This window comes from Saccopteryx bilineata, chromosome 8 (genome assembly GCF_036850765.1).
Source record: "Saccopteryx bilineata isolate mSacBil1 chromosome 8, mSacBil1_pri_phased_curated, whole genome shotgun sequence".
NCBI lineage: Eukaryota > Metazoa > Chordata > Mammalia > Chiroptera > Emballonuridae > Saccopteryx > Saccopteryx bilineata.
In genome coordinates, this window is record NC_089497.1 from 41,821,890 (window position 1) to 41,849,124 (window position 27,235).

Genomic DNA, 27,235 nt, shown 5'->3' on the forward strand with positions numbered 1-27,235 from the left:
ATATGCATAATTGAAGAATGAATATATTGTTTTAATTTCAATCATGATGAAAAATTTTAATGTTTTTCCTGCTGTGGAGAAACAGACAATTTTTCCTAAGTAATATATATTTTAATAATGTTAAAAATGATTAAAATACATATTCCTAACATTTTATTCCACAGAAAATAGAAAAGAGGGTTTTCATTCCATGCCAATTCTCGTAGTACATAGACCATATTTTACAGATTTCCAAAGTCTTTGTAATGCATGTTTAGTTGCATATTTAGTCAATAAACACAATTTGTTGATAACTACAACACAATTGAATGTATACTATAAAATACACATTTTTAATTAATCGTATCTAAAAAACTCTTGAGCATTAGCTATCAGATCACAATCTCTATAGAGATATAATGAACTAAAGTCCTTATTCATGTTCTCATTCTATTTCTCCCTAATCTCTCTCATAACATGACAAATGTAAATCTGGTTTATTAAAGAGTATAATTCTTATTATAATTCTACATCATATTAGCTAACTGGTTGATTAAAAATAAAAAGTTGGAATTTTGCAGATATTAAAATAACAGTTTAGGAAAAGGCCCAAACACAGTTGGAGAAAATGTAAATAGATACAATTTGATAAATCAATCAATAATAAAAATGCACAAGCCCTTTGACCTGGAAATTCCACTCAAGGGAATTACTCTATGAATATACTCAAACAAATACAAAGACATATGCACTAGAAACGTTCTGTAGAGTACTGTTTATAATAGCAAAACAAAAAAATAGAACAATCTAACTCTCCATGCCTACAAATGTGCTTAAATTACAACACGACCATACAATAAAATTTTCTGTAGCCATTAGAAAGAATTAAGTAGCTCTGCTTATGTTGATAAAAAATTCCCAAGATATACTGCAGTATTAGCTTTCTATAAGTACAGAATAGCATTGTAGCACTTTCTCATTTGTACATTGTCAAGGACATGTGTATGTATATGTAAACAGACGTATAAATGTATACATAGGCCATGGATATATATAATAGATATGCCGTAAGCACATAGAAATTTTCTGAAAGAATACATAAAAACTGTTAGTGGTTGTTCCTTCTGCAGACTTATTTCTTGAGAAAACCAGTTTTCATTATCTACTGTCTTGAGAAATTTGAATATTTTATCATGAGCATGTGCTTTCTTTGTGATAATATCAGTTCTTCAGAAAACTAGCTGGTAGCAGCTAATAATCTAAAATTTTAATTGTGTAAGAAAAAGAATGCAAATCCTTTGGAATGTCTGTGTCTTTTAAGAATCTTCGTAAAGCACATTTTAAAACAGGTCTTCCTTTCTAGAACTCTAAGTAAATCAAAACAGGAACTCTATTGTAGCTTGGTTCATTTTTCCTGGGGCTAGATTCCAGTACTTTATAAACTGGGGAGATATGGCTCATCAACTTCACTTGGTAACACCTGAGATGTCTTCACCGTCATTGTAGTATCATAGAGTGGGTTGCTCTTTTCCGTATAGCTGGCAAACGGCTGCAGTTCATCCTAAGAAAAATCTCAAAGTTAAAATCAATTCAAAAATATCAAAAATCATTACACAAATTACTTATGTTTTTGTAGCAGATGCCCACAGCGTTAGTGTCTATGAATAACTTATATTTGTGTCTCTCGGCTTACATGAACATAGAGCAAGACTTTTTTCTGATGTTTCATCAAAAAATATTTATTAATTACATAAGTCTCAGAGCCCGATAATAAAGGTTGGACAAAAGTAGGAATGGATAAGAATGAAGTGATATAAAAAGTATTTCACAGGAGAGAATCAAAAACTTAGTAAGCTAATGGTTATATGAGATTAATGAGTAAGATAGCTCTTAAACTTGGGTAAGAAGTAAATACTGATGATATTAAAAAAGGAAAGTCAAGAATTAGAGATGGTTTTATGGGGGAATAAACACCAATTCTGTTTTCCTAAAGACTACAGTTTGAACAACGCATTTTGTAAGATGCATTCATGAAACAAAAATATGGATTTAGGATAATATATAAATAATACTTGGTAGAGAATTAACAAAATAAGTGCACCTTACTATTAGCATTGTAAAATCAGAACTTTTACTTTTCAACTAAGACAATAATACTGATGTAAATTACAAATTATGTGGCTAGATTTTCAAACTACATGGTTTAAAAGTTGCAAATATTCTTTTTTTTTATAGAAAGAGTCAGAGAGAGGGATAGATAGGGACAGACAGACAGGAACAGAGAGAGATGAGAAGCATCAATCATCAGTTTTTTCGTTGTGACACTTTAGTTGTTCATTGATTGCTTTCTCATATGTGCCTTGACTGTGGGCTTCAGCAGACTGAGTAACCCCTTGCTCGAGCCAGCAACCTTGGGTCCAAGCTGGTGAGCTTTGCTCAAACCAGATGAGTCTGCGCTCAAGCTGGTGACCTTGGGGTCTCAAACCTAGGTCCTCCGCATCCCAGTCCAATGCTATATCCACAGCACCATCACCTGGTCAGGCGTAAATATTCTTTTAAATATTATCTTACCTCCTCAATAACTGGAGTAGGTTCTGTTTCTTTCAAATTACATTACCTCTAAAAATAAAAGTTGGAGTAAATGAAGGAAATATTATTATTTAGATTGAAAATTGGAAAACCAAACAATATACTATTGACAATTATGGTTCATTTTAATAGAAGCCACAATAAACCAAAATGAACTATCAGAAAGGAGTGAGGAATGGTGCTAGTCATTAATACACCCAACAAGATAATTCTAGATTTTGAAAAAAGACATGAAATTATGCAACAGGAGCTTGCTGTAACAGAATACATGCAGTAACTCCTCTTTAGCACATGAAATGAATTATGGCAATTCTTTTCCCAAATAGTAAATTAGCATGCACTGTCTCTCCCAAAATCCTGTCCTCAATGGCCTAATTCACTGTGCTTGCATACCGAGGTAAACTAGCAAAACCTTTATCATTCAGAGTAGTCTAACACATTCAGAATATAGGAGAAATGACTTAATATCTTCATTTCACTCAGTCAAATCCTATTCCTGACCCCTTCTTAGCTCAAAAAAGCTAAAGAAGAAAAAAGTATCATTCAATACCTGCAGCCAGGGATTTTCAAAAGCCAAATGAATCCCATGATGATCAAAATAATAAATTTAGGGAGGATGATACAGACAATAAGTAAGATTTCTGGTGTTTTGGCACCTGTATATATAGACATGAAAATATATGTTTTAATATTATTTAACACTAAAAATAAATAAGCTATTAAGCCATGAAATAGACATGAAGGAAACTTAAATGCCTATTACTAAATGCAAGAAGCCAATCTCAAAAGGCTACATACTGCATGATTCTAACCATATCTGGAAAAGGCAAAACCATGGAGAAAAAGGGTTGCTAGAGGTCAGGGTGAAGAGAGAAGTGACTGGGTGGAGCATAGAGAAAGTGCAGGGCAGTGAAACTGCTCTGTATAGCAACTGTAATAGTAAATACATGTCCTTTGTACATTTGTTAAAACTTACAGAGTGTATGCCTAGACTAAACCCTAATGTAAACTATTAACTTAGAATGACAATGATGTATTCATGTAGCTCCATCTATTAGAACAAAGGTGCCCCTGTGGTGTGGGGCGTGCAGATAGAGGCCATGCTCTGCATGCTTTGGGGTTGATGAGGCTGTATAGGAACTCTCTAGTTTACACTCAATTCTTCTGTGAACCTAAAACTACTCTAAAAATAAAAACTTATTTAAAAAATAAAATACATACATATATATAAGGTTCAAGGATATTTTAAAGTACATGAAATTCATTTCTGTGATTTTATTTTAAATGCTTCTGCCTCATTAATCATTAAAATAATTGTTATAATAAAATTGCTTTCTCAAGAATTGAGGGTTTACAGCAGGACATCATCTTATCTCAGAATTTTGTCGCATTAAGGATTCATGAATGGCAAATTACTATAGCAGAGATGTAAAATTTTGATCTCTGTTATAAAAATAGTAGTGTTTCTCATTTTCAAGATTCAGAAATAAATAGAAAGTTATAAGGGAGGTAGTTGGAAAAATAACGCAAATTTTGAAGTCATTCTTTTACTAGGCCATTGAAACTAAAATAAATGCATGACATCAACACTGAATTATTTATTAACTATTGGTTGCAATATAAAACTCAATCTGACAAAAGGACAAGTCAACAAAGGAAGTGCCAGGCAGTGGTGTGCTTCTGGGGGTGGGTGAATGTGGTGGGGGTCAGCAGAGGGAGGTGAAGTGAGAGCTGAGCAAGCTGGCTGCAGGTTTGATCCCTGGTCAGGGCACATACAAGAATCAACCAATGAATGCATAAATAACTGGAACCATAAATCAATCTCTCTCTCTTTTTCTCTCTCTGAAATCAATGATTTCTTTTTAAAGTACATGACTCAAGACAATTTATTACCAGATAGAAGTGAACATTAAATTCTTTTTATTTTAATTACTAAGGAATAAACCTTATTATAAAATGTTGGGCAGATAAAAAATATATTATGCTCACTTTGTTAAAGATGGCGCTGCCCATGTAGAGGCCCGTCACCCAGGTTATATTAATATGTGTTGGGGGTGGGCTGTGGGCAGGCAGAATCCTTATAGCCTGGGGCTCGATTTTAGGACTAAGCCTTTCCCACCCGTTTTGATGTGGGGTGGTACAATCCCATTATGCCTCAGATAAGTGACTTTGTATTAGAGACTTCCCTATTTTGTATATTGGATTAAAGGTTTTGATTTCTACACTATAAAATGGGGGCAGAACGGGAGCTTGCTTTCTTGGTTCCTGAGATTAAAATGAGAGGAGAGAGCAGAGAGGAGAGCAGAGGCCACGTGGAGGAGGCCAGGAGAAGCAGCCAAGATGGCGGAGTGTTGGGTGGGAAGCCAGTTTGTGCAGAGTTTGTGCAGGGAGAAGGAAGGAGATGGGGAACAGAGGTGAATAAGTCTGGTGAGCTAGAAACCTTTGATTCTAGGAAACTTGGATAAGTCAGTAGCTTTGTGATCACTAAATGTAAGTGGGTTTTGGAGCCCAGTGTGATTTTACTTGCCCGCAGGGTGCAAGCTAGAATTAAAGATGATGGCCCACCAGTTTTTGGCTCCGTTGTTTCTTTGCCGACTGTCCGAACCCAATGCAAACCTGCATGGGCCAGGAGGCTGTGATAGTGGCCTTGTATCCTGGCTTTACATAAAATATGGCTTCTTACAACAAATGTCTGCATTATTCTTCTAGATATATCGCTTAGTAAGAGAAGGAGATAACAGAGAGGATGGAGAGAACTTCCTTGAGTGAAATCCTCCACACACATATTTTTTCCTTTGTACTATTAATTCCTCTGAAATAATGAAAATATCAATCACAAAATAGAATCACTTACCAGGATTTAGCTGTATGGACCGACTCCAGTTGCCAGTCTCGTGGGAGACAGAGCAGGACACAAGAGACACATTGCTCTCTGCCCAGCGGCACGTACTCTGGACAGTCACTGTGCCATTGCCCCATTTTTCATGCTCAGAGACACACTCTCCCTCTGGGGTCCAGGAGATCTGGGCAGCCGGCTTCCCTGCAACTGCCTTGCACACCGCAGTTCTATTCTCGCTTTGAATCAGGGTCATCTCAGGGGCCACTGCAGAGATGTAGGGAAAAACTTGAGTCTTAACACATTCAATATGGAATTTAAAGAGACATATCTTTCGGTCCCAAATCTCATCATTTTAAACACCACAATGTATAACGTTCCTTACCTAACACGTGGAGGTTATATGCAAAATAAAACATCCCATTAGGTGTTACCACTCCACACTGGTAATAACCCTCATGCGTGATGGCCACTGGATCAATCTGAAGGGAAGAAATCTGACCAGGTCTGTAGGGCCAAATTATTCTCTCATCAGAACAATTTCCTCTGGTCTCATTTTTATCTCTCCTGTAGGCTGTGATGCAGAGAGTCTTGTCTCCGAGGATTATTTCCCATATGTTTAGAATCACATTTGTCAACGGAATAGGAGGGCAAGAAAGCTCAGCCTTTGTATCCACCAATACCTGCAGGGAAATGTTAACTGGACACACACACACACACATGCACAAAGAATGATAAAATAAAAGCTCGGTAAGGAACTCAATGTGTTAAATTTTCCACAACATATTACATAAAGTGGTACTAGAACATTACTCTGCTGGTGGTATTATTCCAAAATTATTAGACTTTATTTTTATTTCTTAGACATAAAAAATTAAACATTCACAAAATGTATTTAACATATTAAATCTAATTCAAAAAATTAACTCATTCTTTCTTATATTATGAGTTATTAGGTAAATAGTTTGTATTACATGTGTAAGACATTTTTTAAGTATTTTGAAATTATTTCAGGAGTTTCAAGAAAACACTTCTTAAGTGAAAGACAAACACAATGAATCTTTTGGTCAGAGACCATTATATTTATTTTATAAGTCATGCTCTTTGGGGTAGAAATGGCATAATTAGTGATGTGGTTGTGTCCTTCTAAGTTTTGATGAGAGAGAATAAACCAGTAATATCAAATCTAAGTGCCTATCTCTATAGGTGGCACTTCAGACAAAATAAATATGAAAGTAAATGGTATTAAATATAACTAAGATGACGTTCAGGTTGAGCAAGCTGGAAATATTCGAAGAATCAGAAATATAGCAAAATAACAAATTTTCTTCCTTTTTTTTCCTGTTCAGGTAAGCACACTCCCAAAGAGTTCAACCGTAAACATTTCACACAAACTTTGTTCCCAAATGATCACTGTAATTATGATCATTAAATATACAAGTTCACTCCTTTTGTAGATCATTTTAATAATTTTTTCCATTGATTTGAGAGGTCATTGGGATACAAGGAAAGAGAGAGAAAAAAGCATCAACTCCCTGTTCTGCCTAGTTATTCTATTTAGTTGTGCACTCATACATTGCTTCTTGTATGTGTCCTGACCAGGGAATGAACCCACAACATCAGTGTGCTGGAACTATGCTTCATCCACTTATCCAACCACCCAGGACCCTTCTGTCCATATTTTAAAGTAAAAATTAAGCCCAGCTACCAACAAGTATTTTCCAATATGGAAAATGTTGTCAATTTCCCCATAAATTGACAAAATGTGTCCATTGCTGGTAGGTGTTTGCTGAGAAGTGACTAGGTCTAGCTATGACAACTCACCTGTAACAGAGGTGGCAGTAATTTCATCACTTTAACATGAGCAGAACCAGCTATAGTGAACAAAATTTTTATGTGAATGAAATGTGCTTGTGCTAAAGTCTGCATTTAATTTCTCTCTTCTTCTCCGTTGATGTCACCTGCCTTTTCTGTGATGTACTCAAGCCTTTGAATTTCACTGTCAAATTAAGATCACATAACCAGATGGAGAAAGAGGGAGGATTTTAAATAGATCTGAGAGGCTGTTAAACCCATGCTCTTTCCACCACCCCATGTGGCATCCCCTAATAGAGCGAAACTCCAACTCGGCAAAGGCTTATAGGTAAGCAAGAACATAAGAACATAGCTTGTGGGAACAACTAGAGTTGGATGTGGATTAGTATTCATGTGTGCAAGGGAAAGGTGCTGCTAAGATAAGAATAGAAAGAAAAGAGACTGGTGAGGAGGCAAGTTGTAAAGGCTTTCCAATATTCTTGGGTACTTGAGCTATATGGCTTTTATGTTTTTTGCCTAATATTTATTCACAGGATCTGACTCTTTTTTTTTTCTTCTGAAGTGAGAAGCAAGGAGCCAGAAAGACAGACTCCCACATGCGCCTGACCAGGATCCACCCAGTAAGCCCACTAGGGGGTGATGCTCTGCCCATCTGGGGCATTGTTCCATTGCAACCCGAGCCATTCTAGTGCCTGAGGTAAAGGCTATGGAGCCATCCTCAGCGCCGGGGCCAACCTTGCTCAAATGGAGCCTTCACTGCGGGAGGGGAAGAGAGAGACAGAGACAAAGTAGAGGGAGAAGGATGAAGAAGCGGATGGGCGCCTCTCCTCTGTGCCCTGGCTGAGAATCAAACCTGGGACTTCCACACGCTGGGCCAACGCTCTACAACTGAGTGAACCGGCCAGGGCCTGACTCTATTTTTTTTTTAATTACTAGCTAATCATATAAAAATATACATTTAAACAGGACCACAGTATCCAGAGAAGTAACTCCAATGATGAGGAATGGATATTCTATATTTTTCACCTTCCTCCATTCTATAACTTGCACTTAATCACCCTCTCCTGTATAATGACAGTTCTTATGGAATTGCTATTATTTCATCCAGTCTTTGTTCTCCTTTTTTCCTTTTAATGTCTGTAGTGATCATTTACAATGGCCAGTCACTCCCCGCATTCAGTGGTGTATAGCACCTAACACAACTCTTACACTCCTGTGATCAGCTAGGGTGATTTCTCCTCCTACATTACTGAAGCGATAGAGGGTAGAGTCTCACTTTTGCTCCAGAATTAGCAGTCATAGCCCATCTTTTCTGGATCCTTTGTTTATAAATATCTCCCAGTCTCATCCAGCCTTATACACACAGACAAAGTCTAATTGGATTTTGAGCATTTCCCTCCTTTTCACTACCATCTCCTGGTTTAGTCCCCATTATCATGAACCTAGACACTGGAAAAGCCTACTAACTTCTGTCTTCTGTCTCAAAATTCTCCTGGCTTCATTTCATACCTTACATTACAACCAGGTACATCATTCTATAACACATATGTGATTCATTTAACTCTAAGACCCTTCAGAGATCTCTCACTGCCTGAAGAAAACATTATATGCCTTTGTATTGTCTTTGAAAGCCCTCTTTTTCAGATTGACTCACCTTCCAATCCTATCACCTCGATTTTGCTCCCACATTTCAGAAAGAAAATGGCAAGCATGATAGCATTTCTCTGTCTTTCCTCACATTGTTCTGTGGTCTGGTAAGCCCTGCACAATGCTCTTTGTCTAATATAACACCCCTTTTCCTTTAAGACCCAGTCCATGTGGTCAAACCTCTGTGAAGCCTTCTCTGAGCCTTGGTGCCAACAGCACCCTCCTCCAGACTCCTGGTACATTATACAGGATAGCTGTGTTTGTGTCTGTGTGTCCCCTGAGCTCCCTGAGGACTCTCTCATAGTCCTGCTCATCTTGCTCAACTTTATGGTTCCTATAAAGCCCAGCACTGTGCCTGACTGAGAAAGCTCTGTAGTTTTCAAATGGAATTCAGCTGCTTTGTGGAAGGAGGAATAGATCATTCAGGGTCCCTCACGCCAAAGCATTCTGATCACCATATTCTTCTCCTGGGCACAAGGCTGGCCCTCAGACCAGACTATCAACTATGTTTCCCAGGCAGTTCAACATTCCATCTCTTCACTACTGGCCTCTGGGGGGTGGGGGGAGTATATTACCTTCTGTAGTATGTTTTGAGTGGTTCTGGCTTCCGTCCACAGGTAAAACTAGAAAAATATACAGAGAAAAAGAAATAAAATTAATTTCAGTTACTTAAAAAAATGGAAGCTGCTTTTTTCCCACCAAAATTTATGTACAATATGATAGAAAATTGGTTAACCATACTAAATTACATTAAAAGCCTTGTGGAACAAATTAGAATTATTCTATCATTAAATGGAAAAATATGTTAACATTTGAAAATTATTCATAAGCTATTCATCAATAATTTCCCACTTAAACCTCTGGTCAAGATGGCCACATAGTTAAATGCAGTACTAGAATCCTCCCACCACAACGTCAAAATTACAACTAAACTATAGAACAACCATAATATAGAACCACCTGAAATCTAGCTTACTATAAGTCCTAAAAATAGGGATGTAAAGAAGAAGCCACATTGAGATCAGTAGGACGGGCAGAGATGCAGAGTGAGCTGGTCCCAATCTCTCTTATGGTGGTTTAACATTGGGAAGACTATCTCAGCTGTGAAGGTTCCCCCTGAGGAGCAATGAATTCCAGCCTCACACCAGGCCTCCAAGCCCAGGGTTCCAGAACCATGAAGAGAAACCCCCATAATTTCAGTCTGTAAAAACCAACATGTTTTGTGGCTTAGTGAGAGGGAGGGCTGTGGAAGTCCCAAGCAGCTCTTCTTAAAGGGCCCTCACACAGACTGACTCAAACTTAACCCCTCCGAGCTCCAGCACTGAGGCAGCAGCTTGAAAGGAACCAGGGACACACAGGGAGCGACTGGATTGTCTCACATCAGGTTAAGAGCTGGGAGGCAGTTTTCTGCTAGAAAAAAAGTGCTGGCAGAGGCCATTGTTCCTTTTCTGAAACCCCTCCCCCCAACAGAGCCGGGAGATGGGCGCCTTATCTCAGTTTCCATCTGCCTGGCTCACACTATTCACTCTGTCTGGTGATCCCATTTCTAGTGGTCTTTTCAAACAAATGGCTTCTCTTGTCACATGCTTCAGACTTTACTCAACTCTCTGAAACAAACAGCATTAGGGCTCTGCTTACCCTCTACCTCTTGCTAAGTGGTCCCAGGCCTCGCACTAGCAGAAGCCTCCCTTGGTTCACAGCTTGGCCTCTCCTGAGCACCTCCCAGCCCAGCAAAGCAGCAACCATCTGCACTTGCAGCTTGTGCCAGGCGGCCCCGGGCACAGCTCAGGTGATGGCTGACCTTGAACCTGCCAGGAGGCCCCTGAGCCAGTGGACAGCTTCAGACCATTCCAGGTTACAACCTCACCACCTCCATGAGTGACACTCTCAAGCGGAGGACTCAGTGGGCACCAAAGCCCTACTGAAGTTAGTCCTGCTCTGTAGGGGCGACTCCTGCACAGAGCTCCTCTACTGCAGTCACAGCCAGTCCTCGCAGCAAATCGGCATAGGAGTCAATTCAAGGCACAACTACAACAGGACAGTGCACACAGGGGCACCTTGGGAGTGCCCAGCTCAGGTGACAGGGGAGGTAATGCCACTAGGTCCTAAAAGACACCTACTTCACCAGGCCCCTCTACCAAGTCCAGGAAATGTAGCAGCTCTACCTAACACATAGAAACAAACATAGGAAAGCAGCAAAATGCAGAGAAAAAAAACACATCCCAGATGAGAAAAGAGAAGACACCTCCAGAGAAAACAAAATGGAAGCAAGCAAACTGTCAAATATAGAACTGAAGACAACGGTTATAGACTTGTTGAAGGAACTTAGTGAAGACATAAAAAAAGAACCAATCAGAAAATGAAGGAGCTACTAACTAAAATGAAGAATAATTTGCAGGAACTCAAATACAGAGCTTCCCAGACAAGAAAAAGCTAAAAAGTTTATTATCACCAAACTGGTAGTACATGAAATGTTAAAGGTCTACTTGAAAAAAAAGAAGAAAGATTAAAAATATGAATAAAATAGCAATGAATAAATATCTATCAACAATTGAATCTGCAAAACAAAATAAACGAACAACCAGAACAGACACAAACTCAGAGGTACAGATAGCGTTTTGAGGGTTGCCAGATGGGAGGGTGTTGGGGTGGGTGAAATAGGTGAGGGGATTAAGAAGTACAAAGTGGCAGTTACAGAATAGTTATGGGGATGTAGACTACAACAGAGGGATTAGAATTAATAATATTCCACCAACTATGTATGGTGTCAAATGGGTATGACACTTATCAGGATGATTACTTAGGAAGTTATATAATGTCTAATCACTGGGTTGCACACCTGAAACTAATGTAATATTGTATGTCAGCTATAATTGAAAAATAAGAAATGATTTTTTTTAATCCACCATTAAGAAAATAAAAAGACAAGCCATAGACCAGGGGGCAGGGATGTCCCATTAATGAGACAGTTTGTTCTGTGTGAGGTGACCCTGTCTCCACCCCTTCCCTAGCCACAGTGGATTGCCCCATCACCGGCACCTCACATGAGCTGGGCTGATTACAGTCCTTTCTCCAGATGACACCCCTGATTAAAGCTGTTTAGTCCAGTGGTGCGCACTTACCAAGCTGGAAAAGTCAGGGTTTTTTCTCAAAAATTTTGGAACCAGATCTGAGAAGAACAGTTTATTCTTCTTCCTTCCCCATTTTTCCTACAGTGATGGTTAATGTTATATCATTCAGGCTAGGCCACAGTTCCCAAATATTGAGTCAAACATAATTTTCGATGTTTCTATGAAGATATTTTTTTAAATGAAATAAACATTTAAATCAGTGAACATTAAGTAAAACAAATTAGACTCCATAATGTGGTGAGCCTCATCCAATCAGTTGAAGGCCTTAATTTAAAAAAAGAAAAGATTGACCTCCTGGGAAGGTAATTCTGCCAGCAGACTGCTTTCAGACTTCAATTGCAACTCTCTCCTGGGTCTCAGGCTGCTGGACCACCCTGCAGGTTTTAGACTTGCCACGTTTCTGTAACCACGTGAGCCAATTCCTTAAAATCTCTCTCTCTCTCCATACACACACACACACACACACACACACACACACACACACAATTCTATGGTCTTTCTCTGAGAAACCCTGACTAATACATCTAATACCCTGGGAAGAAGAAAGCAGAGCAGAGTGCGCAGAGAGGGAGAGAGAAAGACAGAAAGAGAGAGAGAGAGAGAGAGAGAGAGAGAGGTGACAGTCTTCACCTAGCTCAGATTTCTAATTCCATAGTTCCCTAGCCCCCCACCGCCCACCCCCCACCTGGTGCATTCTTTTGTTTGGATTAGAGTTTCTGGTTACAGACAATCAAAGTAGTCCTAATCAACTGCAAGTTTAATTTCTGAAAAAAAAATTTGTAGTATTTTTAAAATATAACAATGATTTTTAAAATATTTCTTTTATTTAAGGGCCTAAAATGTTCTTCTTTTGGGTTTAATCATTCAATATGCATTTATGAGCTCTCTGCTTATGAAAATATACTTGCTCTTGCTCCTCATTCTAATTTTGCACCCAGTTATATATATGGCACATTAAGAAATAAAAAAATTAGTAAAGGTCTTAGAAATAAACAGCAAATAGACCTCTGAAATTACTTGGCTTTTCTAGGCAACTGTTATTGGCTTGGGATTGAAAGAAGGCAAAGAATGAGATTATAATTATTACATTTAGTTTATACAAGGCTCAAGAATCTGCTCAGAAACAGATAAGAAGTCAGAGCTGACCTCAGATGCCTTATCCATATCAAGCTCTGACTTAGATGTTCTAGAGTCTAAAGCTTTAAAATTCATAACACAAAATATAGCTTAGCCTTTCCAGATTTCTCTCATCCTACCACACCCAGCTTCAAAGTGTTCTGGGGTCTGTCAGTCTCTTCAATTGTCAAACTCACGACCAACCAAGACTGTGTTTGTAATGGGAGAAAATTAGGATGTGGGTACTTTTGATTATGGTATTGTTGGAGTTTCCATTTAGAAACATCAAGAAGAAAATTTGAAGTTTTATTAGAATTAAAGGTGTAAGTAAGGTAGGGTTGGAGCATTGGAAGAAAAAATTCAGGATCTGTAAACATTTTTAATAAAGGGCCAAAAAGTAAATATTTCAGGTTTTGTGGTCCATATGATCTATGTTGTAAGTATCCGTCTCTACTGTTGCATCAAGAAAGCAGCCATGTGTAATATTTAAACAAACAGGCATGACTTTGTCCCATAAAATTTTATTTACAAAAATATGTGTCTGGCTGGATTTTGCCCAAAGGCCATACCTTGCTGACTCTTCATTTAAAATACAGTGTTTGGCCTGACCAGGCGGTGGCACAGTGGATAGAGCGTTGGACTGGGATGCAGAAGAACCAGGTTCGAGACCCTGAGGTCGCCAGCTTGAGCGAGGGCTCTTCTGGTTTGAGCAAAAGCTCACCAGCTTGAGCCCAAGGTCACTGGCTCAAGCAAGGGGTTACTCGGTCTGCTGAAGGCCTGCAGTCAAGGCACGTATGAGAAGGCAATCAATGAACAATTAAGGTATTGCAATGCGCAATGAAAAACTAATGATAGATGTTTCTCATCTCTCCGTTCCTGTCTGTCTGTCCCTGTCTATCCCTCTCTCTGACTCTGTCTCTGTAAAAATAATAATAAATAAATAAATAAATAAATAAATAAATAAAATAGTGTTTGGTTTGCTCTAATTTCTTGCATTAACCACAATTTAAAACAATAAATATCTATTGAGTATTCTATTTTCTTCTGCTTATTTTACCATTTGAAAATATGCTAAATCTCTACTAACAATTTCAAGTTCTCCTTCAAATTAAATAAAATTCTTATTCTGTTTTTACCATAACTAGCAACTTACTTCCTCCCTCCCTTCCTTCCTTCCTTCCTTTCTTCTCTCCCTTCCTTCCTTCCTTCCTTCCTTCCTCCCTACCTTCCTTTCCTTCCTTCCTTTCTTCCCTCCCTTCCTTCCTTCCTTCCTTCTTTCCTTCCTTCCTTTCTTCCCTACCTTCCTTCCTTCCTTCTTTCTTTCTTTCCTTCCTTCCTTCCTTTCTTCCCTCCCTCCCTTCCTTCCTTCCTTCCTTCCTTCCTTCCTTCCTTCCTTCCTTCCTCCCTTCTTCCATCCCTTCTTCTCTCCCTCCCTCTCTTCTTTCCTCCCTTACCTCCTTTCTCTACCCTAAATTAAGGATGTAAGTACTGAGGGCACCCAGTAGGAACCTAAAGATAGGAAAACTACAGATGGCAGCCATGACAGACGAAGGTTACTTCAGTCGATGAGGGCTTTCTGTTGTGAGTATTTTGACCTCTACAGCACTGAGACTGTTCTCTGTTTCAAAGGTATAGGTTTTTGTCAATGCAAAGTCAAAAACACAGTATTGATTGATGCCTTTAAAAAGATAGTAAAATACTTTTTTTCTATTCTTTGGATTTTACTTCATATGCCTCATAGAAATAGTTATTTTAGTGACAAAGCAAATATTTTTCATGCTCTAAACTGTTAAATTGTTGCAATTTCTGTGGATTCTTATTTCTGCAAACTCTTCTGGAAATATTGGCAATTTGGCCACATCAGTCATTATTAGATATAACTAAATAAGTGTCTGGAAACTAACAAGATTATGTTAGAAAAGCCTGGTCTCGAATTAAGTGGTGTCTTTATAATTGACTTAATTGAAGTCTTCAAGTATTTTGGGTTTCAATGATCTCCCAGTGGTCTAAAATGTGAAAGAGACCTCCTACTTAATAAAGGTTTTCCAGTGAATGGAGACCCATGCAGAAATCAATATCTTATACAGATACCAAATCCTCCTACAGTCAAGCAAAATCCACCTCCTTCCAGAGACTATCATGAGAAGGAAAATCAATAAATTATCTCTGCAACTTCTCATATCAGAGATAAAACTCAAAAAAGTTGAAATGTACTCTTCAGTGGCAAAAATGATTGTTTTTAGAAGCCACCAGTAATTATGCTTATTTTCACAAATATTCCTCTGATTATTTTTATAATATTGGATATACTTTTTAAACTTTGCTAATTTTTAACATATGAGTCCTTTTGTTTTATTGTCTCACTTGGCAGCTTGTTGCTATAGAATGCCAATTTTATTTTAAGTATCGTGGCTTCATTGAAAAGAGAATGTGGCCCTGGCCAGCTGGCTCACTGGTAGAGCACTGGCCCAGCATGTGGATGACCCAGATTCGATTCCTGGTCAGGGCACACAGGAATCTGCTTCCTCACACTTCCCCTTCCCATTTTCTCTCTCTTTCTCTCTCTCTCTTCCCCTCCCACAGCCATGGCTTAATTGATTCGGGGTCATTGGCCCAGGGTGCTGAGGATGGCTCCATGGCCTCAGCATCAGGTGTTATAAATAGCTCAGTTTTGAGCATAGCCCCAACGGGGGTTGCCGGTTGGATCCCAGTGGGGGTGCATGCAAGAGTCTGTTTCTCTATCTTCCCTCTCCTCACTTGGAAAAGAAGGAAAAAATAAATATTAAAAAGAAAATAGAATGCATGTGGTCCTGGCCAGTGGCTCAGTGGATAAAATATCTGCCCAGTGTACGGAAGTCCTGGGTTTAATCCTCGGTCAGGACACACATGAAAAGTGACCATTTGCTTCTCTTCCCCTCCCTCTCCCACTTCTCTCTCTCTTCCCTTCTCACAGTGGCTCAGTTGGTCCAAGAGTCGGCATCAGGCGCTGAAGATAGCTCAGTTGATTCGAGCATCAGCCCAAGATGGGGTTTCTGCGTGGATCCCTGTTAGGGTGCATGAGGGAGTCTGTCTCACTATCTCCCTCTCATTTAAAAAGAAAAAAGAAAGAAAGAAAACAGAATGCATCCTTCTTGTTCAGTCTTGCTAGAAGCTTTGTATAGAGTACCAAAGTAGTATAACAAACATTTAAAGCTTCTGGTCAATGCTCCTATGTTCTTTCTTTAATTTCTTCATATGAAACCAAATTTTCTCTTTAATTTAGAAAAATTATAATTTTACAGTATTAACAGTCAAAGTGTAATTTAACTTTTCACAATGTACATATATATAGGTTGAAAGAAATGTGAATTGTTTTTTAAAACATATTTATAGTAAAAAAGTAACTTAATTACTTATTATATTCATTTTCTTGGACTGTCTTAATATGTATAACTATAAACTTGGTAGCTTAAAACAACAGAAATTTACTCCTTCATATTTCTATAAGCCAGAAGTCTGATATTAAAGAATCTCGTCTTGCCTCTTTCAATTTGTGGTCACTGCCAAGAATCCTGTTCTTTAGCTTGTAGATGAATTGTTTTCATTTCTGCCTACATCTTCACGTGACCTTCTTCCCTGTGTCTTCTCTTCTAAAGACACTAGCCATGGTATTTAGGGCCTTTTCTAATTCAGGCTGATCACATCTCAAGAGCCTTTACTTAATTATTTCTTCAAAAATTCCTTTTCCAAATATAGTGACATTCACAGGTTCCAGGTGTACCCATCTTTTGCGGGGGGGTGGGGGCCATCACACTACATGATGCATTATCAACACCCCTGAAAGTTATAGTTTATATGGTTATTTTACTTATTTTATTCTGTAGTTGACTATAAATATAATTTAATCTGCAATTTTCATAGGTAGTGAATAAATGAGTATAACTAAAAGGATATTTATTAAGTCCAAGAGTTTATTTTGAAATCATCGTAATGATTTTTCCATGAAATGCTTAATATAACATATCACAAAAATAACATTTAAAATGCAAAACAAAAAAAGAAAGTTAACTCTAATGGCAAAGAGAAGTTTGGGAGACCATGGAGCTGGCTGGGAGGGGTGGTCCAGAAAATAAATGATTAATATCTGTTAAGACCTTTTTTTGGCCCTGGCCGGTTGGCTCAGTGGTAGAGTGTCGGCCTGGCATGCAGGAGTCCCAGGTTCAATTCCCGGCCAGGGCACACAGGAGAAGCACCCATCTACTTCTCCATCCCTCCCCCTCTCCTTCCTCTCTGTCTCTCTCTTCCCCTCCCGCAGCCGAGGCTCCATTGGAGCAATGTTGGCCTGGGCACTGAGGATGGCTCTGTGGCCTCTGCCTCAGAAGCTAGAATGGCTCTGGTTGCAACAGAGCAATGCCCCAGATGGGCAGAGCATCGCCCCCTGGTGGGTGTGCCGGGTGGATCCCAGTTGGGCACATGCAGAAGTCTGGACTGCTTCCCCATTTCCAACTTCAGAAAAATACAAAAAAAAAAAAAAAGACCTTTTTTTAAAAGATTTTAGAATAATAACATGTTTCAAAAACTAATGAAAAAATTTTTTGAAATTGGTTTGTTTAGTGATCATATTTTTTAAATAGTACTAAATAAGTACTGATGTAATTTCAGAATGAATAATTTCCCTTCAATCTTAAACATAAGCAGTATTTTTTGGACAATGCAATCTATAAATGCATATATGACAATTCAAAATCCTAAAATATAAAAACTATATAAGCACCAAGACTCTTGTATTAGAATCATCATTAAAAGATGAGCATTACCCAAACTGCTGTCCTTCCCCTTTTGCTGTGTTGAGTTGCTTGATGTAACAAGAACGTCCACTCCCACACTTAAGCATGCTGAAATAGGATGGAGAGAGAAATATGTGTTAATATTTATGACTCCTAGTGAAAAACTTCATTTACTTCACATTCTTGAAACCATTTTTGGATCATAGTTGCCAACGAAAATAAAAATTATGACAGGCAAGCAAAAGTCTCATAAAAATTTTGCTCCAATATGAAATTTTTTTCTCAAGTATTTTTGTTTGTTTGTTTGCTTTTTAAAAAATTAAGTTTAAGAGGGTGACACTGATCAATAAGAGTACATAGGTTTCAGGAAAACATTTCTATAGCATTTGAACTGTTGATTATATTTGACCTGGTCTTTCTGCCTGTTTGTTGTACTCCTACTTAAGTGCCAGAATGCCTCTCATTACTTCTTGTCTTGATATTCAAATCAAAGTATTTCTTCTCCCAGGCTTTTCTGCATTTAGACTATCCCTGTGAAAGAGAAAGAAAGTGTTTAACTATCATTACAGACTCTGTAGGAACCAGTGCCTAGGTAGAGAAAGTTTAGAAGTAATGTGTTGATTAGATGTTGGGGTAGAACAAAAAAGGATTTTCCTAAACATTGTTGAAATAAATAGACCATTATCAATCCTATTCAGATTTTATAAGGCAAACTCTAAGTGGAATTGCTATAAACATATTTTCAGTAGCAAATACTCGCAAATTATTCGCTAAGCACAGGAACATAATAATAAACAATACTTCTTCTCTCCAAGAGCTTAACGTCCAGACAAAGAGGCAGCTATATAAAAAATTAGAAAGTAAAGTTTTCAGTGAATGATATTGAAAGTGTGCATCACATCCAGAAGTTAAAAAGAAGAGCTGTTTAATCTAAGACTCCCTACAATAGATGATATGTGAGCTGAATCTTAGTAAATGAGGCATTTTCCAGAAAGATGGAAGGAAAAAGAAAATTGCACACAGAAAGAATGCACCTAAAAATCATAAAGGATTTTCAAAAAACTACAAATAGTTCTGTCCTGCCACGAGGTGAGAAACATTGGATGTTGGATAGGAATTGAGGCTGGATATTGTCAGGCTTTACCTGTGGAAGTCACAAAACTCCTAGAAAGTGTTCACAATGAAACGATAAACTTCTAATGCATCTGCAGTGAGAGTATCTGACCAGCAAACAGAGGCGGATTTAACGATGGGTGCACAGGCACACACCCTGGGCCCCGACTTCTGAAGGGTCCATAAAACCCCAACTTTATACTTTTTTCTAATGACACCAAGTTTGGTTTCATATGTGCAATTTTAACATTAATAGTACATAAATTTTTTTATTTATTTAAAACGATGATTAATATGTATTTTTATTTTCTTTGTCTCTTTTTTTAAGGGGCTCTATATTTTCTTCTGCACCCAGGGCCTCAACCGACCTAAATTGCTCTGCCAGCAAAAGAAACATTTTATGGTAAAATTTAATGCACAGTGTTTTATGAAGAAATTTTGAAACCAGTGCCCCTATTGGTTGCCATCTTCTTCAATAAAATGTTCTTTTAAAATAATAATTTTGAGCACTTACACTAGGAACAGATTTTTGATAATTTGCATATGTTTTATATTTCAGTCTCTGAATCTTGGCAAGTATTATTACCTTCATTTTACAGGTCAAGAAATGTAGCCTCATGGTGATGAAACAATTTGGACAGGGCTATCCAGCTCAAAAGCCGCTGCAGTTGCCCAATAATTCTTACACAGGTCGGTCTTACTACAGTGAATAGAAACAAAAGTTTGGCCTGATCTGTGGTGGCGCAGTGGATAAAGCATCGACCTGGAAATTCTGAGTGCACAGGTTCGAAACCCTGGGCTTGCCTGGTCAAGGCATATATGGGAGTTGATGCTTCCAGATCCTCCCCCACTTCTCTCTCTTTCTAAATGAATAAATAAAAAAAATTTTTTTTAATTAAGAAAAAAGGAAACAAAGGTTTGGATCCTAAGAAATATACTAAGATAGATACATTATCTAATTTAACAGAAATTGAAGGAACTGATGAATCAAGTCCAAGCCATGTTTTTATGGGAACAATGAAAGACAAAAATATGAAAAAGTACATCAAATGGCAAGTCCATACAATCAGGATTGTAATGGCATGTGGATTCCAGCATATGAATTCTGGATCAGAATGGGGAATAGCAAAGGTGAAAGAATTGAGAAAATTGTCAAAATTCATAGACCAAACTCATCACTGTCTCACTAAATTTTGAACTACTTGAGGACAGAGATTTTCATCTGTGTTGCTCATTCTGCATTATCAATGCTTAGAATAGTTTGCACAGCTCCCTGGCATGTAGCTATCTCAAGCTGGGTTAAAACTAAAGGTAAAAATAACCATATAGACAAACTGGACTAAAAATATGGACAGTTAGCTTATAGAAAAAAGTAAAAATATCTCTTAGTCATATGGGAAAATGTTCAATGCCATTCATGCTAGTAAAAGAAATGCAAATTACAGTTTTCGGTGAATGATATTAGAAGTATGGTAAAAAAATACCTTTTTTACCTATAACAATGTCAAAATAAAAAAAATTTTAACATCATATTCTATTTGCAAAGCTGTGGTGAGATGGGCATGCCAATAGATACTGGTGAGAATGTAAAATGTTATAATTTCAGTGAAGGACAATTTGACAATATAGCAAAATTACATATTCATTTTCCTTTGATCCAACAATAGCACTTCTCAAAATCTCTCCCAAAGCTACATGGGCAACAGTATGAAAAGAATATATACACAAGACTATCATTCAACATTGTAATAAAAAGACTTTTAGAAATAACCCAAATAGCCACCCATAGGGGAATAATTGTTTGAACTATGGTACAACCACAAAATAAAGTATAATGAAACTCTTTAAAAGAATTGATATTTCCATAAACTATTATGAAGTCATCTCCAGGATATATTATTAAGTGAAAGAAGTGGGAAAGATAAAGCATACATAGTATGCTACTGTTAATCTAGGATATGATGGGAGGAATACAAGTGTGTGTGTGGGTGTGTGTGGGTGTGTGTGTCTGTGTGTGTGTTTTATTTCTTTTCTTGCTTATAATTTCAAAACTGAAAGGATAAAATTAAGACAGAAATAGAAATAAGATGTCTCTGCCTATACCTGATTTTGTAGATTTTACTTTGGAATCATGTAACCAGCTTACATAATTATAAAACCTAATCAAATTATTTGTAAACATTAAAACTATTAAGCAAAATGACACAAATGAACCTAACTGAATGTAGCATTAGTTGCAGAACCACATATAAAGGAGCTAGTCAAGTAACTTTTAAAACATGATAATATCACTGCCTGTCTCTAGTGAAATATAAAGTAATGACAAAAATAATTACAAATAAACAAACTATTTTTAATAATCATATTTTGGGTAGTAGTATTTAGCATTTTTATTCTCAAACTGTTCTATATGTTTTGAGAGATAAATCAAAGGCATTATTATATTGGCATCATTCAATATTTCAGTGTGGGAGAATAGGTAGATGTAAAAATGAATAAGTTTAAGTAGAAACCCTGAGTCCTAAATTTTAATCAAAGGTATCAGTATCAACTCATAATGTATTTTACCTTTTAAAATGCATATTCCCTAGCTGCTGTTAATTTTGAGGTAATTCAGTATATTATAGTAGACAATTATTAACATAACTAATTGATATTTTTAGAACTTTCTACCCAACATCTACAGAATACGCATTCTTTATAAGTGCACATGGTATATTCACCAAGTTTTAACCACGTTATAAGCCATAAAGGAAGTCTCAAAAACCTTTTAAAAACTGAAATTGTACCATAAATGTCCTATCAAAAAGACTTATGTTGGAAAACAATAACAATAAGACATTTAAGAAAACCTGAAGTATTTGGAAATTAAACATTTCTTTCCTTTTTGTCTTCTTTTTTTTAATTTTATTTATTCATTTTTAGAGGAGAGAGAGAGACAGAGAGGGAGAGAGAGGAGAGAGAGACAGAGAGAGGGGGGGAGGAGCTGGAAGCATCAACTCCCACATGTGCCTTGATGAGGCAAGCCCAGGATTTCGAACTGGCAACCTCAGCATTTCCAGGTCGACACTTTATTCACTGCACCACCACAGGTCAGGCCCCTTTTTGTCTTCTTAAGTGAGAGGAAGGAAGATATTGAGACAGACTCCTGCATGTACCACTAACAGGATCCATTTCACAATCCCTGTCTGGGACTGATGATCAAATCAACTGAGCTATCCTCAGTGCCTGAGGCTGAGCTCAAACCAGTCAAGCCACTGGCTGCAAGAGGAGAGGAAAGACAATTGGGTGAGGGAGGGAAGAGAAGCAAATGGTCACTTCTCCTGTGTGCCCTGACCCGGATCGAACTTAGAATGATCATATGCCAGGCCAACACTCTATACAATCAGCCATGACCAATTAAACATCTTTCTAAGTAAACTTTTGTTCAAAGAAGAAACTTAAAAGGAAATTAGAGTCTATTTTGAACCAAATGATAGTAAAAATAAAACATACCAAAATTTGTGATTTGCAGCTTAAAGCATTGTTTACATTAATAACTTTAAGTGCTATTTTTAAGAATTTCATTATAATCTACCTAAAGAAGCTAAAACCAAAAGTAAAAAAAAAGGAAATAGTGAAAGTAAAAGCAGAAATTAAAAAAGAAAAAACAGAAAATGGCCCTGGCCGGTTGGCTCAGTGGTAGAGCATCAGCCTGGGTGAAGGAGTCCTGGGTTCGATTCCTGGCCAGGACACACAGGAGAAGCGCCCATCTGCTTCTCCACCCCTCCCCCTCTCCTTCCTCTCTGTATCTCTCTTCCCCTCCCGCAGCCAAGGCTTCATTGGAACAAAGTTGGTCTGGGCACTGAAGATGGCTCTATGGCCTCTGCCTCAAGCGCTAGAATGGCTCTGGTTGCAACAGAGCAACACCCCAGATGGGCAGAGCATCTCCACCTGGTGGGCATGCTGTGTGGATCCCAGTTAGGCGCATGCGGGAGTCTGTCTGACTGTCTCCCTGTTTCCAACTTCAGAAAAATACAAAAAATTTTTAAAAAAAAACAGAAAATAAGACAAACATTAATGAAATTAAAAGCTAGATCTTCAACATTTATAAACAAATAGCAGACTTGCTAAGAAAAAAAAAGAACACAATTCTCTAATTTTAGAAATAAAATAATGGACATTAATATAGATACATTTATGAAAAATAACAAAAAGCATTAACTATTTTATAGTAATCAACTTCAATAACTGAGATGAAATTGATCAATTTATTGAGAGATGGCCTTCAAAGCTCATTTGGGTTTAAACAGACAATCTGAAGAGCTTTATATTTATTAAAGAAATAGAATTTGTCGATAAAAATCTTTCCACAAAATTAGCTTCACTAAAAAATTTAAACAAATATTTAAGGGAGAAGTTTTATCAGTTCTACAAACAAATCCCTTCAGACAAGGAGGGAACACTTTTTCTTTTAGGAGGATAGAATTAACCATATACCAAAAGCAGATAAATACACACACACACACACACACACACACACAAATAGACCAATAACCCTTATAATCATGACCCAAAAAAATTTTTCACAAAACATCGGAAAATAAAATCTAGCACTATATAAGAAGAATTCTATATAAATAAAAATGTAAATGTTTGTTTGTTCAAAATCTTAAATCTCCGAAAGTTCTTCACCGATTGCTTTGAAATTTTGCCACAATGTTGCATTTGAATACATGCATTCTTTATCCCAAAATGACAAAGCCTTAGCACTTGCGTCATTCAAAATATATGTGACATTTTTACCAAGTGGAAGAACTGCTCATTCCGCTTTGAAATTGCCATTGAACATGAAATTCATTGAAACTCCCATGTGCAACATTTCCAAAGCATCTGGCATGGGAAAAGTATTGCAGAAATGCAAATTTATTGTTTGGGATGAATGCACAATGGCGCACAAAAAAACGCTCAAGACTCTTGATCAATCATTGCAAGATTTGCATGGAAACATCAGACCATTTGGGCACACATTAATAGTGCTTGCAGGAGATTTCAGGCAAACATTACCTGTAATTCCTTGATTGACACCAGCAGATGAAGTAAATGCTTGCCTGGAATACTCTACTTTGTGGTGACACGTGAAGATGTAAAAAGCAACTAAAAATATGCATGTCCAGCAGCAAATCGATAGATCAGCTAAGATATTCTCACATCTATTGCTGGAAATTGAGAACAGAAAGGTGCCACTTGATCTGACCTCAGGTCAAATTTCATTGCCACATCACTTCTGCTATTTAGTGACATCAAAAGAAGATTTGGTTGAAAAAGCATATCTCAATATTCAAACCAATTATAAGAATCACAATTGGCTGAGTGAACAAGCTATTCTTGCGGCCAAGAACAAAGACATCAACTAACTTAACAATATTATTCAGTCTAACATTCAAAGCGAGGCAGTCATATACAAGTTTGTTGACACTGTTGTGGAAATAGATAAAGCAGTTAATTATCCAACAGAATTTTTGAATTCACTCAGTCTGCCAGGGATGCCACCGCACGTACTGCAATTGAAAATCAGCGTGCCAATTATCATGTTGTGAAATATCAACCAGCCAAAGCTTTGCAACAGCACAAGGCTTGCAGTAAAAAAAATAATGAGCAACATCATAGAAGCAACAATCTTTGCAGGACCTTTCAAAGGGGAAGATGTCCTCATTCCTTGCATTCCTATGATTCCAACGGATATGCCATTTCAATTTAAGAGATTGCAATTCCCAATTCGATTGGCGTTTCAATCACCATCAACAAAGCTCAGGACCGATTAATCTTAAGAATTGTGCAGTTTAGATCTAGACACGGATTGCTTGTCACATGGACAATTATATGTTGCATGTTCTAGAGTCGGCAAACCAGACAATCTCTATATCTGCACAGACAATGGAACAACAAAAAATATTGTATCCCACAAGCATTGTGAAATTAAACATATTAGAAACATGCACTTTCTCTTTTCTTTTTTTTCCATTTAACCAGACTGAGCCACAGCAACACGTGGCCAGGTACAGCAAGTGATCATATAAGCTTTCTTTGAGAAATGCAGATTGATTGAACAATCAGGATGTCAATGACATTCACAATATTAGGAGAATAAAGGAAGATATAAACATAGGATCAATTCAACAAATGTAGAAAAGGACTTGACACCCTTGCCAGATAGCTTGGTTGGTTAGACCATCGTCCCAAAATGCAGAGGTTGCCAGTTCAATCCTCAATAAGGATGCATACAGGAACAGATTAATGTTCCTGTCTCTCTCTCTCTCTTCCTCCTTTTCTCTCTCTCTAAAATTCATAAAATACACATAGAAAAGAAAAGAAAAAAAAGCTTTGACAAAATTTAACATTCATTCATGATTTTTAAAACTAGGAACAGAAAAAAAAACTGCCTCAAACTGTTAAAGAACATCTATGAAAATCCTACAGCTAATATCATTCTTAATAATAAAATACTTCCCATCTGAATTTAGAAACAAAGCAAAAATGTCTGCTTTTAGTACTTCTTTTTAATAATGTGCTAGAGGTCCTTACCATTGCAATAAAGCAAGGAGAAAAAAGGCATATAGATCAGAAACAAAGATAAAAAACTCTATTTTCAGATGATATGATTATTAGGACACTATAAAACAACTCCCAGAACTAACTGAATATAGCAAGGTCATAGTATAAAGTGCTAATAATATTTTAAAGCAATTACATGTTTATATACTAGCAACAAAAATTAGAAAATAAAGTTTAAAAAAATAAATTTCATTTATTGAATACAATAGTGCAAAAAACCCTTGGGAATAAATTTAACAAAAATTGTGCATGGCCTATACACTGAAAACTACAAAACATTACTGAGCTAAATTAGAGAATATATATATATATACAAATGAAGATAAATATCTTGTGATTGGACAGAACAACTCAATATTGTTAAGATGTTAGTTCTCTTCAAATTGGTATATAGATTCAGAACAATCATAGTCGCCTGGTTGGTGGTGGCACAGTGCTAAGAGTGTCAACCTGTGACACAGAGTTTCCAGATTTGAAACTCCAAGGTTGTAATTTGAGTGCGTGCTCACCATCTTGAGCATGGGGTGCTGGCTTGAGTGTGGGGTCATCAATATGATCCCATGGTCTCTGGCTTAAGCCCAAAAGTCTCTGATTTGAAGCCCAAAGTCACTGGCTTGAGCTCATGGTCACTGGTTTGAGCAAGGGGTCATTCAGCTGGAGGCCCCCAGCCAAGGAACATATGAAAAGCATTCAAGGAACAACTAAAAGTGCCGCAACTATGAGTTGATGCTTTTCATCTCTCTCCCTTTCTGTCTCTGCTTCTCTCTGTCTCTCTCTCTTTCTCTCTTAAAAAAAGTCTTAGTCAAAATCAAATAGTCATTTCTTTAAAAATTGAGAGGATGATTCTAAAATTTAACTGGGAATGTGAACTTACTATAGCCAAAGCAATGATTAAAACACAAATAAGATTGGAAGACTTTACTACCTAATTTCAAGCTTTATTCTGAAGGTACAAAAATCAGGGCAGTCTGGCACTGGCTAAAGGATACTCACATACTTCAATAGAACAAAATAGAGAGCCTAGAAATAGACTCACACATATATGGTCTATCAGTTTTCAACAAAGATGTTAAGGCAATTTAAGGGGAAAGCAAAGTGTTTTCAACAGGTGATAATGGAATAACTGGATATCCAAATTTAAAAAGAAAAAAGCTTTAATCCTTTTTTAACACTATACACAAAAAATTACCTTAAATTGGATTATTGACTCTAATGTAAAAGCTAAGACTATAATACTTCTAATATTTCTAGAAAAAAAACTTAGAATATCATCTCTGTGACTTCAGCATATACAAAAAGATTCTTTAGACTACAGAAACAAACTATGAAGTAAAATTTGATGAAATGGACATCAGAAACATCAGAATATAATACAAATAGCATTAGAATATGCATCCACACCAAAAAAAAAAAAACCAAAATACAAAGAAAAGAGCCTCAACAGTGAAAAAACAATTTTTTTCATCTAAGTCGAAATCATCATTAGAAATAGGAATGTTTTGTGATTTTACTACTAATGGAACCTCTTACTCACTCTGAGCACCGGAAGTTTCCTTTCCCGAATTGTTGCTGTCATATGCATGAGCAGGCGTATACCACCCACGCAGCATTGTCTAGGCATGACTGTGCAAACCCATACTCCCAAGGCT

The 27,235-nt window shown here is 37.2% G+C and overlaps 1 protein-coding gene across 1 annotated transcript in view; it reads right to left on the bottom strand.

The window, feature by feature from the left end:
• Nucleotides 1–1,414: 1,414 nt before the first annotated feature.
• The window catches only part of LOC136311912 (cell surface glycoprotein CD200 receptor 1-like), a 47,447-nt gene continuing 21,626 nt past the window's right edge, over nucleotides 1,415–27,235 (bottom strand). The window contains 7 exon segments of the mRNA XM_066241239.1: nucleotides 1,415–1,540; nucleotides 2,551–2,596; nucleotides 3,119–3,224; nucleotides 5,423–5,671; nucleotides 5,790–6,104; nucleotides 9,442–9,489; nucleotides 17,910–17,987. Coding sequence (XP_066097336.1) covers nucleotides 1,415–1,540; nucleotides 2,551–2,596; nucleotides 3,119–3,224; nucleotides 5,423–5,671; nucleotides 5,790–6,104; nucleotides 9,442–9,489; nucleotides 17,910–17,987 — 968 coding nt within the window.